General features: G+C 41.5%; 3 protein-coding genes across 3 annotated transcripts; 1 reads left to right on the forward strand and 2 right to left on the reverse strand.

Moving 5' to 3' along the window:
- Window positions 1–722: 722 nt before the first annotated feature.
- LOC148098235 (uncharacterized) lies at window positions 723–2,066 on the reverse strand. Its single transcript, XM_087830059.1, has 2 exons — window positions 1,514–2,066; window positions 723–883 (listed from the first exon to the last, which is right to left on the reverse strand). Exons 1-2 carry the CDS (start codon window positions 2,064–2,066, stop codon window positions 723–725), a joined length of 714 nt encoding a protein of 237 aa, XP_087686185.1.
- A 1,125-nt stretch (window positions 2,067–3,191) lies between these two features.
- On the forward strand, window positions 3,192–7,505 carry cln5 (CLN5 lysosomal BMP synthase). The gene is made up of 4 exons (XM_006788176.3): window positions 3,192–3,382; window positions 4,586–4,760; window positions 5,001–5,226; window positions 5,708–7,505. The coding sequence occupies exons 1-4, from the start codon at window positions 3,279–3,281 to the stop codon at window positions 6,193–6,195; spliced, it is 993 nt and encodes a 330-aa protein (XP_006788239.2). The 5' UTR covers window positions 3,192–3,278; the 3' UTR covers window positions 6,196–7,505.
- A 174-nt stretch (window positions 7,506–7,679) lies between these two features.
- Window positions 7,680–15,711, reverse strand: fbxl3a (F-box and leucine-rich repeat protein 3a). The gene is made up of 5 exons (XM_035906770.2): window positions 15,449–15,711; window positions 14,290–14,667; window positions 14,038–14,160; window positions 12,299–12,470; window positions 7,680–11,181 (listed from the first exon to the last, which is right to left on the reverse strand). Exons 2-5 carry the CDS (start codon window positions 14,665–14,667, stop codon window positions 10,541–10,543), a joined length of 1,314 nt encoding a protein of 437 aa, XP_035762663.1. The 5' UTR covers window positions 15,449–15,711; the 3' UTR covers window positions 7,680–10,540.
- Window positions 15,712–16,356: the final 645 nt, after the last annotated feature.

A 16,356-nucleotide genomic window follows, 5' to 3' on the forward strand; every position in this document is an offset into this window, starting at 1 on the left:
TTTGGTGGTTGTTGAAATTTTGTGACGTTTCACCAAAAAAATTTTGGCATTTTGGGAAAAATACATTTATATAAAAAAAAATAGATTCAGGGTTTTAATGAATCGATATCACGTTGTCCAAGCCAGAATCGATTTTAATCGATGAATCGATTATTAAAACCCACCCCTAATTCAGTCCCACCTAAAGGCAGTAACTGACAAGTAAGAAAGCACAACATTTACATGATTACATCTTACCACAAGAGGTTGCTACAAAAAGGAAGAAAATGAACTTTTATATCAAAGATTCATTAATGTAGTAGACACAAATTATGCAGGTTAAGGCATAAAAAGGTAAGTGAAAATCTGTATTTTCTTTTTCAGCACACTGTCGGGTAAAGACTGTATACTTTTCCACTGCTATTGTTTTTTTCAGTCTTGCTACTTGTTCTGTCCTTTACCTCCAGAGATGGTTGTGTGGGAAAATCCCAGTAGATCAGCAGTTTCTGAAATACTCAGCCCATTACACTCCTTCCAACACATTCCTTCTCGTTGGGGGAGAAGAGAGGGGTGAGACAGAAAGTTGCCGGTGTGCTAGGCTGACCGTTTCTTTCTCCCCTCTCTGGGATGTGACGGCAGCTGCTGCAAAATAATGCTTGCCCCAAGTTCTTTGATTCTCCACTTTGACCTGGTGGGTAGACTGCAGGCCTCCCACTCCTCTCTGCATTCTGGCCCCACTCTGTCTACCTGCTGCTGCCACAAAGCCAGCTCTTGGCACCTGCTTCTTGCTCTTCCTTTCTACAGGTGCTTGTCTTGCTTATTTTCTCCAGGGCTGGGCCAAAAAGACCCTTGGTCAAGTCATAGGCTGCATCCATGACCTCAGCCTTCAGAGCATAACCTAAGCCTGAGAGGTGTAGCCACAAAGCTCTCTCACCCAAAACTGCAAAGCTCATTACACACCACAACCTTGGACTGCTCCCCTGGAAGAGCGAAGGATGAGATCATTAACCACGCAGATTTTATTCCACAGGGCTGGGTTTGGGGAACCCGAGTCCAGCTGATAGCCCATGTCTTCCAGAATTTCTGCCTAATATGCTGACAGTAGAGTGACTGCATTAACCATACTGCATACGAGCGTGCTGGCTGTGCAGCATATTTGTACGTCCTTTGATAAATAGATGCCGTGAGGCGATCCATCTTACTGGGCAAAGAAATGCTGAAACAAGCTGAGATTGCCCTGCGGTTAGGGTGAAGGTGATATGCAACTGAAGGCTCCACCGCCTGGGAACTGGGGTTCGGTCAGCCCCAGTACACCCATTCCCTGGATCTCAAGCTTAGAGCAGCCCTTGGTCGGAAGCTTGCTTTTAACCCTATGACCTGACCCTTGGGCTTGACCAATAGCGGCTCATTTCTTTCATGTAGGCCAGGAATGCTGGCAGAAGCTGCTTGGATGGAGGCAATGCTGGTGGGAGCCTCTTGCCATCATGCAGGTCGTGTTCTGCCCCTGCATCCTGGGCGGCTAGCTATGGGATACCTAGCTTGGTAACAGTCCATTTCAAGACCTCGTACAAATTGCTGTCCTCTGAGGGTGCAACTTGGTGGCCTGGACTGCTTGGGGGGAAGGTGGAGTCATCCTCCTCCTTATCCATGTCCTCTAGGTTGAGGAGGTCGGAGTTGGCATCACCTTCCGTGTCCTCTCCACCTGGCTCACCCACATTTTGATCAAGGAGGTCCTCGAACGATGGGGGCATGAGCAGGGACTCTCTTTCCATCATGTCCACGCAGCTCATGGAGGCTCGCAGATGACGCATATCACCTGTAGCATTAGCGGCCAACAGGCAGGAGTCTTGACTGTTCGTTACTCTCAGCCTCCTTTCCAGGACTTTCTCCTGCATCAATGCACAGTGTGGGCATCCCTGAGGGTCTGCCAGTGAATCCTGAGCATGCTTGGCACCCATACAAATGATGCACATTGGATGAGGGTCCCTGCCCGAGATGATTGCGCCTCGTGATGTAAGGCACAGGCGGGATGCAGCCTCTTTGGCCTTCGATTCCGACCCTTTGGCGGGGGTAAGAGTCATGGGCATAGTTAGCGGAAAGGGGTGAGACTAAGCTACATCAGGCTCATCGCGACACATTATCTCGTTCATAGTTAAAGCTAACAGCGGGGGTTCAATCCGAGCTAGTCACCGCAGGAGTCAGCTCGTCGTGACATAGCTGCACTCTGCTAGCCAATAGCAACTACAAGTTAATGCTAGCTGAACACAAAAAGGTAAAAGGCTTGTCGTAATGTGTTAGTCCGAGATAGACAATGTTGGCTACCTCGCTAACTAAAACCAGGAACCCCTGGAACAGCTTGCCTGACGCGATGGCTCTTCGACAGAGTATAACTATAAGTATACTTCTACTAGGACTTACTCAGCACAATCCAAACTGGAACCGGAAAAATTGCGTTAGGCGACATACTCCTCAGGCGTCTTCACGGGACGCCTGAGAACTCTTAAGCAGCTAATCAAGCTAGCCTTGACGCGCTGAGGGAGCTCAAAGTAGTTTCGTACGGGAAGAAAGCGAGATTGAGTTAGGAGGTGCTGGTTGGCTGTGTTAGAATGAGGGGGCGGAACCGTCTATCGGAACCGAGCTATCCGCCAGGGGACGGATAGCTCAATGATTTGAGTTCAATTTTTATAATTACTGAATTGTTGGTGAAAAAAAATGTTTCATGAGTTGAAATACACCGAATCATTCACCTGAAAGCCAAAGTCCACAACTGATGAAATTCTGCACTTTGGCTTTAAAGCTGAAGTTCACACAGAAGAAGTTGGAAAGTAGACAAAGATCTTTAAAAATGTAAAATGTACATTAGAAAAACTGATTAATCACAAAAGAAAATTTGGAGCCATAAAACATCAGAATGAATATTGAAATATATTCATGCATGTTCATGATTTAAATATAATATTTAGATTTAACATTTAACACTTAGATTGAACCGCTAAAACTGTGTTTTAAATATAAAGGTTACAAATATTTTGGTAAATATTGTAAAAAAAAAAAAAAACATGACTCAAAAAACATGTTTTAGAAAGGTTTTTAGCTAAATGTGGAAAAATTGCCATTAATTTCAGCATGTTTCAGTTTACAAACGGCGCCCCATATTCTTGTCTGGTGTGGTCATGTGATTTGGTATCATCAACAAAACCATGTGATCTGTAATGAGGAAGTTAGAGGCGGTGAGTCATGGGAAGATAGTGATCTTCGTAACTGCTGTTTTTTGGTGTTTGTGTTTTTAGGGCTTCGACATGTTTCACACGGAGGTCGTTCTGGGATTCAAACTGCTCCTCTTTCTGCACGTCGTCGCTCAGTTCAGGATTAATGGACAGCAGAAGTGGCCCGTACCCTACAGGTATAAAGACCGCACACTTTTCCACGTTCACTCCGCTCTTTAGCGTTAAATCATGTGACAGATAATGAAGAAAACTGGAAAAGGCGATCAAATAAACCTCGTTTTCAATTACGAATGGTCGCTTAGTCCGTTTTGATCAGTACTAAGTTCGCAACTTTTATGTTTTTATTCCTAGAAAACGTGTCTATTCCGATGTTACACATTCACTAACATGTTAAGAAGACATTTTGTGATTTTTGTGCGTTCTTGTTGTCCCAATAAAGCGTTGTTTTAGACAGCAACCCGAGGAAGTATTCGTGGTACGTTCACGTGACTTAAAAATGTTGGAATCTGGAGTATCTCAGTTGTGCAGCAGAATTAGTGGAGTGGGTTTCATACATTTCCAAAAACGCGCCACAAAAATTTATGTAATGGCTCTGTGACCTTCTGTCATCAGCTGGCAGCAGTTCATCTAAAGTGGATGTGCCAGAAATGTTTGCTGCATTTCTGGCTGTTTCTACACTTTAACCTGCATTTGATACAGACATGGAGTTCTGGAAGTGTTCCTGAGCCTGTGCAGTGATTCCATAAAAGAATCATGCCTGTTTTTAATGCAGTGCTTCAGTATTGAGTTTTGGCCTTGGTGTTTGTGCACAGAGATTTCTCCAGATTCTCTCTTGTGTCTTGTTGATTGAAAGTTTGAATTTACACTAAGGAACATTATTCTGAAAATTTTCCCAATTTTTAGACACCTTGTTTTGGGGATTGGTGAACCTTTCCCCGTCTTTACTTTTCTCTAAGAAGCTCTTTTTGACCCGATTATGTTACTGACTTGTTGCCATTTAACCTAATTAGCTGCAAAATGTTCTTCCAGCTGTTAACCTATTTTTTCCAGCCTTTTGTTGCCCCCATCCCAATTTTTTTTCCTAAATTGGTACAGTCTTGTCAGTTACAACGTCTGATATACTTTCTATGTTGTATTGTGAATACATTTTTTTGAGGTTTGCAAATTATAACATAATTTTATTTACATTTTAGTATAAATTAAAACAGAGTGACACAGCTAGTTCATATTTGAGTTGAAATATTATCCTAAATAACATTATTTAGGATAATATGCTCATTTTTGTAGAGCAACAAAAGGTGGCTTAACATGAAGTAGCTTTGGGCTCGCAGTGACTTTAACCTTGACCAACCATCTGACGTGTCTCATGTCACCCACAGGCGTTTCGATCGTCGGCCTGATGTGGACTCTTACTGTCAAGCTCTCTATCCGTTCTGCCCCACCGGAGACCCAGATGGACGGATTCCCTACATGAGAGACAGCGACACCATCTCGGTGTATCGGCTGCAGACTCCAGTGTGGGAATTCAAGTATGGAAGTTTGCTGGGAAAGTTTGTAAGTGTGTAATTTGAATTCTGAAATGTCTTTTTACAAGTCAGGGATAAAGCAAAAAGCACCAGGGCACATTTTTCTTTTCGTTTTTAATATTTTATTCTCTAAAACAGAAGTGAAGGGGCCGCTGTGTTCTGGCTAATAAAAATAGTCCCTCTGTTAAAACAGAAGTGCAGCTGCAGCTACACTATTCATAGAAACACACACACATAAAACCAGAGTATGTTTCTGTTCTCTTTACAGCACATCATGCATGATGCTGTTGGGTTCAGTAGTGCAGAGACAGGAGCCAACTACACCATGGAGTGGTACGAGCTGTTTCAGCTGGGCAACTGCACTTTTCCTCACCTCAGACAAGAAGTGTACGCACCTTTCTGGTGCAACCAGGGAGCTGCCTGCTTCTTTGAAGGCATCGATGATTTACACTGGTCACAGAATGGCACCTTAGAGAAAATTGGAGTAATCACAGGTAAGACTTGACATCTGTGCACAGAGAAGCCGACATAAAACTAGATATGTTACATCATCAGTGGATATATGACTGGTGATAATGTGGATTTTACTACAAATATATCCTGCAGAGCATGACCCTGAAACAGCTTATTTTGCTTTTGTAGTTGTAAAACTACAAATTTTGTACTTTGTATTGAGTCAGATACACATCCAGGGTACTTGGTAATCATGAAAACTGTAGAAAGACAGCATGTTGAAACAGAAATTCTGCATTGACTGTTTCACTGGCTTCAGGAGGCCCTGGATAGCTTCCAAAACCCAAAACAGGCAGTTCTGGTTTTGTGACTGATAGCTTGTCTTGTCCAGGGAGAGCTAGAGCACATCTAATAATTAAATGCCTCGAACATATAAAATGTTTTTTACACTCGTCTTCTTGGACTTTCTGCTTCACACCCATTTTTTTTCTGGTATTAACATGTTTTTCTTTAATTCTCCAGGGCAGCAGTTCAACGACATGGCCCGCTGGGTGCAGGACGACAACGAGACTGGGATCTACTACGAGACGTGGGCAGTTCGGTCTGACCCCAGCCCCAACGCCACGGTGTGGTTCGAATCATATGACTGTTCCCAGTTTGTCCACCGTACATACAGGAAGCTTACAGAGCTGGGAGCCAAACTATCCAGCCGATCACAGACCAACTACACCAAGATCTACCTGTACAGCGGAGAGCCCACGTACCTCGGCAATGACAGCGCCATTTTCGGACAGCCTGCTCTGAAAAATCTGGCATCGCACATTCGTAAATTTTACCACACATTTAGGCCACACCAGACATTTGCAGATGCCATGATCAGTCTGCTGGAGGCTTTTGAGACGGTCGTGTTGGAAAGGAGCTTCTATTTCTACTACAACTTTGAGTACTGGCATCTGCCAATGAAACCTCCATATGTGCGGATTACATATGAAGAAGTGCCTTTGCCTTAAAATCCCATTTGACTACTAATTTTTTATTTTATTGATAAATATTATTAGCTGAAAGGCTAATGACAACAATATTAACACAAACTTCAATGAATGGTTACATTTTTTTCTTCTATTTGGAAATGGCAGTCAAGAAAAAACATTTCAACTAAGTTGTCACATGACTATGAAGTCCTTCAAAAGCTAAATACACCCCACGATTCAGTGGCTTGCAGAAGTCACTAGCCATTGTTTTCTATATGACTTACATATACGTTACATTACTGCATCATTACATTATTCATCAGTGCACAACCTTCCTAAGGTCCTGCATAGCCTTTTAATCAGCTTGATGTCTGAACTGTCATAATAACAACAACAACGAAAATTCAGCTATTTCGTTGTAGACTTGCTGCTGTGCTTGAGATCTCTGTCCACTTGGAGTATGCAATTTCAACCAAGCTTTAGCTTGTATTCTAGAGTCAGATGGCCTCACATTTGTCACTAGAATATTTTGGTATACAGAGTTCATGGTTGGCTCAGTGACTGCAAGGTCCTCAGGTACTGTGGCTGCAAAACAAGCCCAAATCATCACCCCTCCACCACCGTGCTTGACAGCTGGTATGAAAGATTTATGCTGATAACACGGTGCTGTGCATTATGGCCGCTTTGGTCTTATCTGTCCAAAGGACATTGTTGCAGAACTCCTGTGGTTTGTTCTGATGCAACTTTGCAAAGCTAAGTCATGCTGCCATATTCTTTTTAGAAAGAAGAGCTGCTCACACTTGCTGATGTTAATCAGTTAATCAAGTGCATTTGATTAGCATCACCTAGCTGCTACTTAATTCCTATGGAAGCATTCAGGGTGTACTTAGTTTTTTGGAGGACCTGAGTCCTGTGAAAAGTTTCCACACAACTGTAGCTGTTCGAAAGGTTTCAATCATAAAGGATAAAACCTCACTTTCTTCAAGAGAAAATAGATTTTAATTCAGTATTTCTCACCAAGGAGCATTATGCACAGATCTGCTGAGTGAATTTCCTGCTTCATAACATTCTGTGTCTGTAATACCAGTTTAAAAGGTAAAAAAAACCCAAAAGAAACCAGCACTTCTGGACTTTCCAGTGTTTAAATGTTCGGAAACATTTAGCAGGACTTTTCCTGGCTGAGAAGTGGCGTTTGTGGGTTGACTACATGTTTAAGTGCGATCAGTCCACACACAGTAAAAGCAGGGATTCTGGGTTAGCTTATTTGACAGAAATCTGCATTTTCCTGTTATTTTTGGACATATGATGACCAAAAAGAGTATTCTTGATAAATAAAAGATACATGTACAACCCCACCCTTTTTTCCCCTTTACTTCATTTCTTCTTGTTATTTAAGGAATAATAATTTAAGAAAACTGTTCATACATCTTCTCATCTCAAATGCAACCCATTTTTATAACGGAGTCCTTTTATGGAGTTTAACTACGTGTGCCTTCGGTTAATAAAGAAAAATTACATGAAAGTTGCACAGAGTACATTCACAAATTTTTATTACAGTGTGAGATCACATGTCCAAAACAATTTTAATTTCAAGACAGGTGACCAGTAAAGCAAAGCAGACAAAGCTTTTGTCATACAGAAGCAAAACTAGAAGAGAGTGTTTAACACCTGTTAACTCCCAAATAAAGTTCAAATTATAATTATGACAATCATTTGTGACAAAATTTAAATAATGCTTTCTCTCGGTCAGCATTTACCATGTGAAGCATTTTTTTCCCCAGCCGAATATTCCAATAAAAGCAAATACAGACAAGCTCTCAGTGAAAATAGGCTTCACGTTAGGGCCACTGTTTAATGCACTGCACACATTTTCAAATAAAATAACCAGGAGATATGTTACTGTACCCTTCAGATGCTAATGTACATGAGCACAGATATCCACTTCTTCAGTGATGAGAAACAAATACTGTGAAGAGGCTATATTCATTCAATAATACTAAGAAGCACCTCTTGCAACAAGTCTCTCAGTTATTGTATATGAAATAAAACTTGAGTAAAAAGGAATGAAATCTGGCCGAAAAAAAACTACATTTTTATTGACATGCAGTGCTGCCTTAAGGTTTGTCCACTACCAAAAACCTTTAAATATTTAATATGTATACGCCATAAATGCATATACTCTCCCCCCCCCCCCCATCTTCCTCCCATTACCCCAAGCAGTTGTGTGGCAAATGACCGCCCCTCCCTGAGCCTGGTTCTGCAAGAGGTTTCTTCCTGTTAAAAGGGAGTTTTTCATTCTCACTGTCACCAAGTGCTTGCTCATAGGGCGTCACGTGATTGTTGGGGTTTTCTCTCTATTACTATAGTTTTGCCTTGAAATATAAAGCACCTCAATGCAACTCTTTTTGTGTGTGTTTTGTTGAAAACACACAAAAACAGGGTCTTTTTCCACTACATTAAAGGAAAAAAGTAATAAAATCCCTCCAAGGATCGAGAGTTTGTGGTAGTGGACTCAAAACATTAGGACCACCTGTATCCAACAAAACCACGGCGACAATAGGTGGAAGCTAAACCCAGCTAAACAAAGAAAAATACCACTGCTGGTTGCTTTTGTTTAACTGAAAAACTGAAATTCATTAAAAAAAGCATAATCCCTATTAATCATTTACACAGTTTTTAACTTTTCTAGTGGATATAGTATGAAAAAGATCCATCTAGTAAAGGACAACTTGCACTCTGGTTTTATAAAAGACAAGCCATCGGTTAAGGAAACTTCAAACCCTGACAGAGGGTGAAATAAAGAAATACATTTCTACTCATAATAATCAAACACACAGCGTTTTTATATACAGATGCATTTGACTTCCTTCTTAAAGGAAAAAAACAAAACTGTTTCACTCATCTGACTTGCCAAACCTCTTTCGACTGAAATGAATGGATGTTTGGAACACAAGAAAAATCTGCAGACAGTGTTTATAATGGGTGAATACTGCTTCCTCTCATGTATACAAGATAGCATGAGGAGGAAACAAATGTGGACTATTTGGAAGGGCTTGAACAGGCAAATAGCAGAAGATACAAATGAAACCTACATAAAAAATATTTTCATTTTAATGCATCTGAGAAACACAAATGGGTTGGATTTGCATTTCCAGCATGCACTGTAAGCCAACAGCCATACAGACTAGTCTACTGAATCATTACAAATTAATCTCAGCGTGAAGAACTGAGACCGCTGATCTCTACCCTCCAAATTCAGACATTTCTGTGCACTATTTACATAGAATTATTTGATTGTTGTAATTAGAGCTTTACAACGTCAATATGCAGCACTTGGGGATTTGACTTAACAAAGCCCCAGTACAGTATAAATAATCACCATATTTGGTCCCAAGGACCAGGTGTATTCCATCTATCATTTGGTATTCATCTAAGGTGCTTAAGAAATCTAAAACTGTACATAAACCTTTTTCCAAAATAGATAAAATCATTTGTCAGGCCAATTTGTGTTTGATGCAGGGAGAGAGAAAAAAAAACACTCCTCAAAATATAACTTTGAGAAAAAATAAAAATCAATGACATCAATCAACACTGTACACCTTCACGTCACAATTTAGACACCTATATACACATTTCTTTTTCTCTCTGCCATCTTCCATTTGTTCAACAATCGTGTTTTGTGAGACACGACTGGAGCTCCCCAGGCGAGGAGGACAAACAACACAACCACTGTTCTTTAAATTAGGTTAAAATGAGGTGTAGGACCCAGCTACTCTTCTGCAAAATTCAGCCACTCATGACAAATACACCTTCTGTCACATCCTATGTACAGACAACTATGCGGTCAATGCCATATTGTATTACAGAGTGCAGAGCTGCTATCTCACACTGGATTTATGTAGGCCAAGTGGTAGCGTAACAACATGCAATTGTGCACCTAATTGTCCCAATTTACTGCTCAATGTTGGAAAACATGTAAACACCCACCCGCACGTTCACACATAAATGCACATACTCACACACCCCTCTCACAACACAGAGTATCATACCCAGCCTATAATGTACATATAACTCCATTTGCAGTTATAAAAACATTGCCTTTTAGTTAAATTTCCTCTTCTGTGGGTCGACGCCAGCTTGCTGAATTCCATCTACGGATTAAGCCGAGCAGGAATTCTGTGGCATTTCCATGATAATGTGATAACATTGTGTTGTTGTCGAGTGCCACATTACATCCCTGCCCTGCTAACGAGAGTTCAGCAAGTTCGTGCTCGCCATGCTGTCATCGAGCTTCCCAGCTGAGGCTTTTCAACGCAACATGGAGGCAATGATTGTTCCGCACCACAAACCCGACATATTGAACTCTGAGCACAGGCTTCACTCTCTACCAGGTCGGCATCATGTCTGGGAACCAGACCCGGCCCAGGTGCTTCGACACCTCCCAGTGAATCTCATCCAGGGAGTATTTATGATCTGGAATCAGTACCTCCTCCATGATGGACAGCTGGGACAGTCGGCGGCCGCACATTTTGACGAACTCCACAAACGCGCTGCAGGACACTTCGCACTCACCCAGGCCGATGGCTGACAGCTGGGTGCAGTGTTTGGCGATACGGATCAGCTCCTCATCCAGAGGACGCAGGCCGTTGGCGCACACGACCAGCTCCACCAAACGAGGGCAGTGGAGGCCCACTCGGCCCAGGACCTCTTTGCTCACTGAGCGCCCGAAGTAAAGGTGTGTGACCGGGATTTCCTCATTAAAGAAGGGGCCGAACTCATCCTCATAGAGGAAGAAGTACATGACCAGGTTAAATTTGGGCGAGTGCCGCATCATAGCGTCCCAGCTGCTCTTCTTGATGGTGTGGAAGTGCTGCCCGGGGTTTTCGCTCACCACATCAATTCGCAAGTGTTCCAGGTGGACGTGCTTCTCAGAGGAGAGCGCCAGCAGGAGTTCATCACTCAGGAGGTGGTAGTTTAGCGCTAGCTCTCGGAGCCCGTGACACTGGTCTGCCACACACAGGATTCCTAAAAGCACAGGCAGATCGTTTCAATTAATGCGACCAATTCTCAAATCGTGTTTTCACTTTCAATCAAAAAACAGGTTGACTGCATCCTCCTGACAAGTTGCAGTTTAATCAGCAATCATATTAGCTCAGAATTTCAGGAAATGAGGATTTCTCTCATAATCTCAGATGGTCCCTCATCAGACCTACAAATTGAAGGATGGTCTAAATGTACTGAGTCATTGAGGTTACTACCAGTTTTACAGACATAGTTTTAAATCTTCTGTTTTTTTTAAATAAAGAAATAAAGTTCAGCTATCAACTCATCAGTTATGTCAAAACCTAAACAATTTATCTCTCTGAATAAAGTTCTGTGTGATTTTGCGAATTTCAATCAACGCAGCGTGAAGTATACAAGTCTTGAGCCACCTCTCGTTTTTTTATACGTTCCTCAAAAATGTAAAATATGTGCAGCAGTTTATTCAAACATTGAAGCATGAATGGAAACGCTATGCATAAGGCAAATACAGAGTCTGTGCAACAATAAAGGTGATCACTTTTGGTATGATCACTTTTATTCTTCAACACAGCCTGAACTCTGTTATGCAAACTTTCCTGGAGTAGCCTTCAGCAATAGTTCTCCAGGATTCTTGAAGGACATGCTAATTGTTATCTTTGGATGTCGGCTGCCTTTAATGCTGTGGGATCATCTCAACAGAACAGAACACTATGTAAAGATGAGTGTTTCAACAGCTGAGAAGGCCAATCAATGATTGATGTGTTTTTCTAACCAGGCATTTTATGTACACAAGATATAGTCATCCTTTGAGTTAGGCGCCTTTTTATGCTTGAGATGATTCATAGGTCAATGTTATAAACAAAAACATTACTTGGAAAATGTTCCAGTACAAGGACTGTAAAGCAGCCAATGTCTGAAGCAAAACTTTGAAAAGACCTTCAGAAGGTCTGACGAACTACTGATAATGGCCACTTTTTTTTCCAATGACACCCAAATTCTTTCTTTTTTTAAGCAAAACAAAGCAATGAGTGGTGGCTCAAGACTTTTGCACAGCACCATACTCATTTTCCATTCATGCTGGAAGTAGAAAATAAATAAAACACATGCACTTAGACTGTACCTGCAGGAGAGACGTGAGGGCAGCTGCTCATTTTCAGAAGTTTCAGGGTGTCGCTATTGTTGGCCACCAGCACTTTCAGAGATGGATCATCAACTGGCGTGTCGTCAATCTTCAGCGAAGACAACGATTTGGAGTTGACAAACACCACGGTCAGGGCGGAGATGAAGTGAGACTGTGGAAGGACAAACATGACACATTGAATTGTAACTATCTTTAAACCTGACTGATGCCTTCGAAATGCCAGATTTAATCAACTGTGTCTGGAATGATCTTTTACCCAAACATAATCTGTCCCACTAACATACAGTTTTTTGGTGGGCCTGGTACGTCAGGCAGGCCTCTGTCATGGCTCACACACCACTATTTGTAATTACTGAGACAACCTTAAACTTAGGAATCTGCTACATATAACAATACAAACACAATCTGCAATCTGAGTACAGTAAGAAACCATAATCTAATCACAATTAGTGGGTTAAGATTACATACAAATTTAATTTGTAGATTTAATCTATAGACAAGGTAAATAAATTTGAAATAAAGAAATGCAAGGGTGTGTTCATTTGTGTCTACTGCATGGGTGGACCTCTCTGTTTGAATTAATCTTAAGCTTTGGTGCTGCAGACAGCTAGACTGCATACATCTGTATTACAAACTGAGGACAAGGAAATCTTTTTGTGCAAAGCATTGGAAGGGTGTCTATTTGACTTTATGGTACATATTATATTAGCAAAAAAGTATTTATGATGAAAATGATGTGATATCTTATTATTTTCCAAAATGTGGAAAAAACAAGTCTTTGTTTTTTTGCATTCAGCTTTCTTTTGGTTTAAATCCTTCAATCAAATGTCCCCTCTGACAGAATGCAAGTAATAATGGCAATTTGAGAACTTTCTTTTGAGAAGTTCAGAAGATTTTATTATGCCAAAAGGTGTTTTCGCAACTTGGCAACCAGCACCGCATTGTGAGAAAATCGAAGAACACGTCCTCTAATATTTTTCCACAGTCACACAAAAAGCAGCACAGGCTGTGAGAGGCTTAAGCTGTCTTTAAAACAGAAGCTAAAAAGAGCACACCCTGGTGAATGAGTGAGGCTGTTTGCACGTTTCAAGTTCTATGACATCATCACAGGTTCTTAAACAGCTTTTGAGATCTTTGTGACATTCAAGAGTTCATAAACAAGTGATTTTTTTCTACTTTAATTAACCTAAAAGTTCTTAAACCTGATTTTGAAATATTCAAAAGAATTCAACTAAGATTGTTAAAAACTGGCTCAGGAGCTCAAAGGTTTTAAAACGTGAACTGTGATGACAGTGTGTGTGTCAGTTTCTACAGATAGCAGAACGTGCAGCAGGTTCCAATCCTTGATAAAACAAACGCACCAAAAAAAGAAAGGTCCCGCCCTTAGGCTAGTTTGCTCAATGACATCTAGATTCCATGAAACCTGAATGTAACTGGTTCAAGGAATAGAGCTCATGATATGTAAATAAAGAAAGTCCTGTGTCCTTTTGAAAATGTGGGACTGATAATAAAAGTGTCATTTTCCATGCATAAGAATTATTATTATTATTATTACTATTATTATTAGAATGCTGCTTTTGAGACCCAATCTCAGATAAGATGAGACTATGGATAAGAGGAAATGTACACTAAAACAAGAATTCATTTGATTTTGCTTACAAATCTAAAGCGCAGGACACTGTAAAGACCCAGACTCCTCATGATTGTGTTAATTATACCTTTGGAACCTCCATGAAACTGGGCCTGGCTGTAGAGATGAGGCCCAAGGTCTTCAGTGAGCAGTTCACCAACTGTGAAAGAATGTCACAAGCCGCCTCTGCAGACTCCATACTACTGTCAACCTGATAAGAACAAGGAAAAGATTGCATATCACTAAAAAAAAAAAATATCAAAGAAACATTTTAAAACAGAAGCTGCTTATGAACGTTTGAACCCAGAATGAGGACACACGTTTACACAGACATTTTTACCTTGAAGCTGACATACTGCAGGTGATTGGAGTGCCTCTTTATGATCTGCTTAATAAGATCTGGATGTGTGGCTTTTAGGTAAGAGCTGGCTGGCTGGTTGAGCTCAAACTCAAAGCATCTCCACAGCTCAGGCATGTGGAAGGCTTGGTTCCACCCACGGCACACCTGGGAGGCATAAGCCCGGTCCAGCAGTGGCAGGTACTGGAAGATATGCAGCAGGAGCTCCTGAGGCAGCCGTGCCCAGTTACAGTCCAGCGACTCAGCCACATCTGGCTCCGAATCCTCGCTCAACTGATTTCGCACCTTCTTGCAAACCTCCGCTGGACTCTCACAGGAGGAGTCATCGCTTCTCTCGTCTCCTCCTTTCATCCGTTTCATCTTTTACAAAAAAAAAAATGCACCGATTAATAAATCTACACATGCACATTACTTTAGAAACGTGTGCCCATTTTCTGAAAGGCTTCTAATCAAGGACGTCACGAATCAATAAGCTCTAGCTGCAGCCCTGCTGTCCCTGCACTAACAGGTGCAGATTAAATGTGCATGTTTATCACTCTGACGCACTCTGCAAAATAATTAAAACATTCCTAGCAGCTATCATATTGTGCAGATTGTAGGTCTGCAGACATTCCAGCTTTTTTAAAAATCTCAGTCTGTTTTCATCCCCTCATGTTTGTGTTTCTCTGAATAATCATCATTTTTCCAAAGTAAAACAATTAAAGCCTTTAACTGTTGGATTTGTACCACTCGTTAACGCTCACACTAAAGTTGCACCGCATGTGACACTGCGTATTTCAGAGGAAACGTGACTGAGGTGACGTTACAAACACAGCCACACAACCTGACTTGGGGAAAAACAAACAAACGTTATTGGGCTTGTCAGTGCTATAGTTACAATGAACGCACACAAATGCAATAAAGTGGCTCGTAAAGTTAGCAAGCTAACAGGGGAGTAAATGCAACCGCTAACCAAGTTAACGATTGCTTATTTATTAACGTAAAAGTGTGTAACAAGCTAACAGAGCGACTTAGCTAACTGGTGCTGCAAATTCACTTGATTCGCTGCAAATATACCAAACCCCACTGTACTCACTGGTCATTCATACCAAGTTCTATTAACATTCATTATTTATTTACTAGTGACTACAGTGGCTCTTACCTTGTTGTTTACACACAGCTAGCTTGCTAGCTGTTAGCTAGAAAATCCGACAACTGACTCGACTCTTCAGCCCGGGCCGACGCTGGTAAAGTTCATCCGCAGCAGCCAGGTAACACGCATCGGAGCACGATAAGAGAGCCGTCGGGAAAACGAGAACGAACGAGAAATGTTTTCAATGAAGAAACACACACACCTCCGCTCGGCTGACCTAATTCCTTCGCGGGAGTTACAGAGCGCCCCCCTTCTCCGCCAAACCCGAAATGGCGAAATGTTGTCGTGACAGCAGCGGTGCATTATGGGATACATAATGCAAAATGGCTGTTGGTAAAGATCGTCTCCGTTTGAGTGATAACTCACCCGAATCCTAATAAAATAAAATAAAATCGTATACAGCGTGTTTTCCTGTTGGGAGCCTTCATAACGCAATGATTATTTCTAGAGAGCAACAAAATATAAAACTGCTTGTTTGGGAAGATTATGTTTTTGAATACAGTAATACTGTTCCAGAGACAGAGAGGTCGACATAAACTACAACTAAAATAACAAAATCCATCTAAAGTGCACGATGATAGTGACAAAGTGGTGAGGTGGGATTAAATCAGGGGTCTGCTCTGATCCCCTTCTTGTTGGCAATGGTGATAGGTTAACCAGAGACTGATGTTTAGGGAACAGGTGGAAGAGAGCCGAGGTGGAGGTATGCTCTGGAGGGAAGAGGGGGTGAAAGCTAGTAGAAGACGACAGATTGCATGTGTGTTAATAAGAGGGAGAGGAGAAACAGTGGAGCTAGCAAGAAGAGGATTTTAAATGCCTGTGGCCAACCATCCAAAGCAATGGCCAGTGCACAAAAGAGGTGAAGAAGAGAGGGCAGGCAGGGCGGATAACTGCAAAGGGAATGTTTACAAGATGGT

This window comes from Neolamprologus brichardi, chromosome 16, assembly GCF_056152115.1.
Source record: "Neolamprologus brichardi isolate AB-2024 chromosome 16, ASM5615211v1, whole genome shotgun sequence".
Lineage (NCBI taxonomy): Eukaryota > Metazoa > Chordata > Actinopteri > Cichliformes > Cichlidae > Neolamprologus > Neolamprologus brichardi.

Coding starts and splice junctions, on each gene's coding strand:
- LOC148098235 (XM_087830059.1), bottom strand. CDS start 2,066: ATGCCCATGACTCTTACCCCCGCCAAAGGGTCGGAATCGAAGGCCAAA. Junction 884..1,513: donor ATGGACTGTTACCAAGCTAG/GTATCCCATAGC, acceptor TACACCTCTCAG/GCTTAGGTTATGCTCTGAAG.
- cln5 (XM_006788176.3), top strand. CDS start 3,279: ATGTTTCACACGGAGGTCGTTCTGGGATTCAAACTGCTCCTCTTTCTG. Junction 3,383..4,585: donor AAGTGGCCCGTACCCTACAG/GTATAAAGACCG, acceptor TGTCACCCACAG/GCGTTTCGATCGTCGGCCTG. Junction 5,227..5,707: donor GAAAATTGGAGTAATCACAG/GTAAGACTTGAC, acceptor TTAATTCTCCAG/GGCAGCAGTTCAACGACATG.
- fbxl3a (XM_035906770.2), bottom strand. CDS start 14,667: ATGAAACGGATGAAAGGAGGAGACGAGAGAAGCGATGACTCCTCCTGT. Junction 12,471..14,037: donor GTTTCATGGAGGTTCCAAAG/GTATAATTAACA, acceptor GTCCTTCCACAG/TCTCACTTCATCTCCGCCCT. Junction 11,182..12,298: donor CCCTCACGTCTCTCCTGCAG/GTACAGTCTAAG, acceptor CTGTGCTTTTAG/GAATCCTGTGTGTGGCAGAC.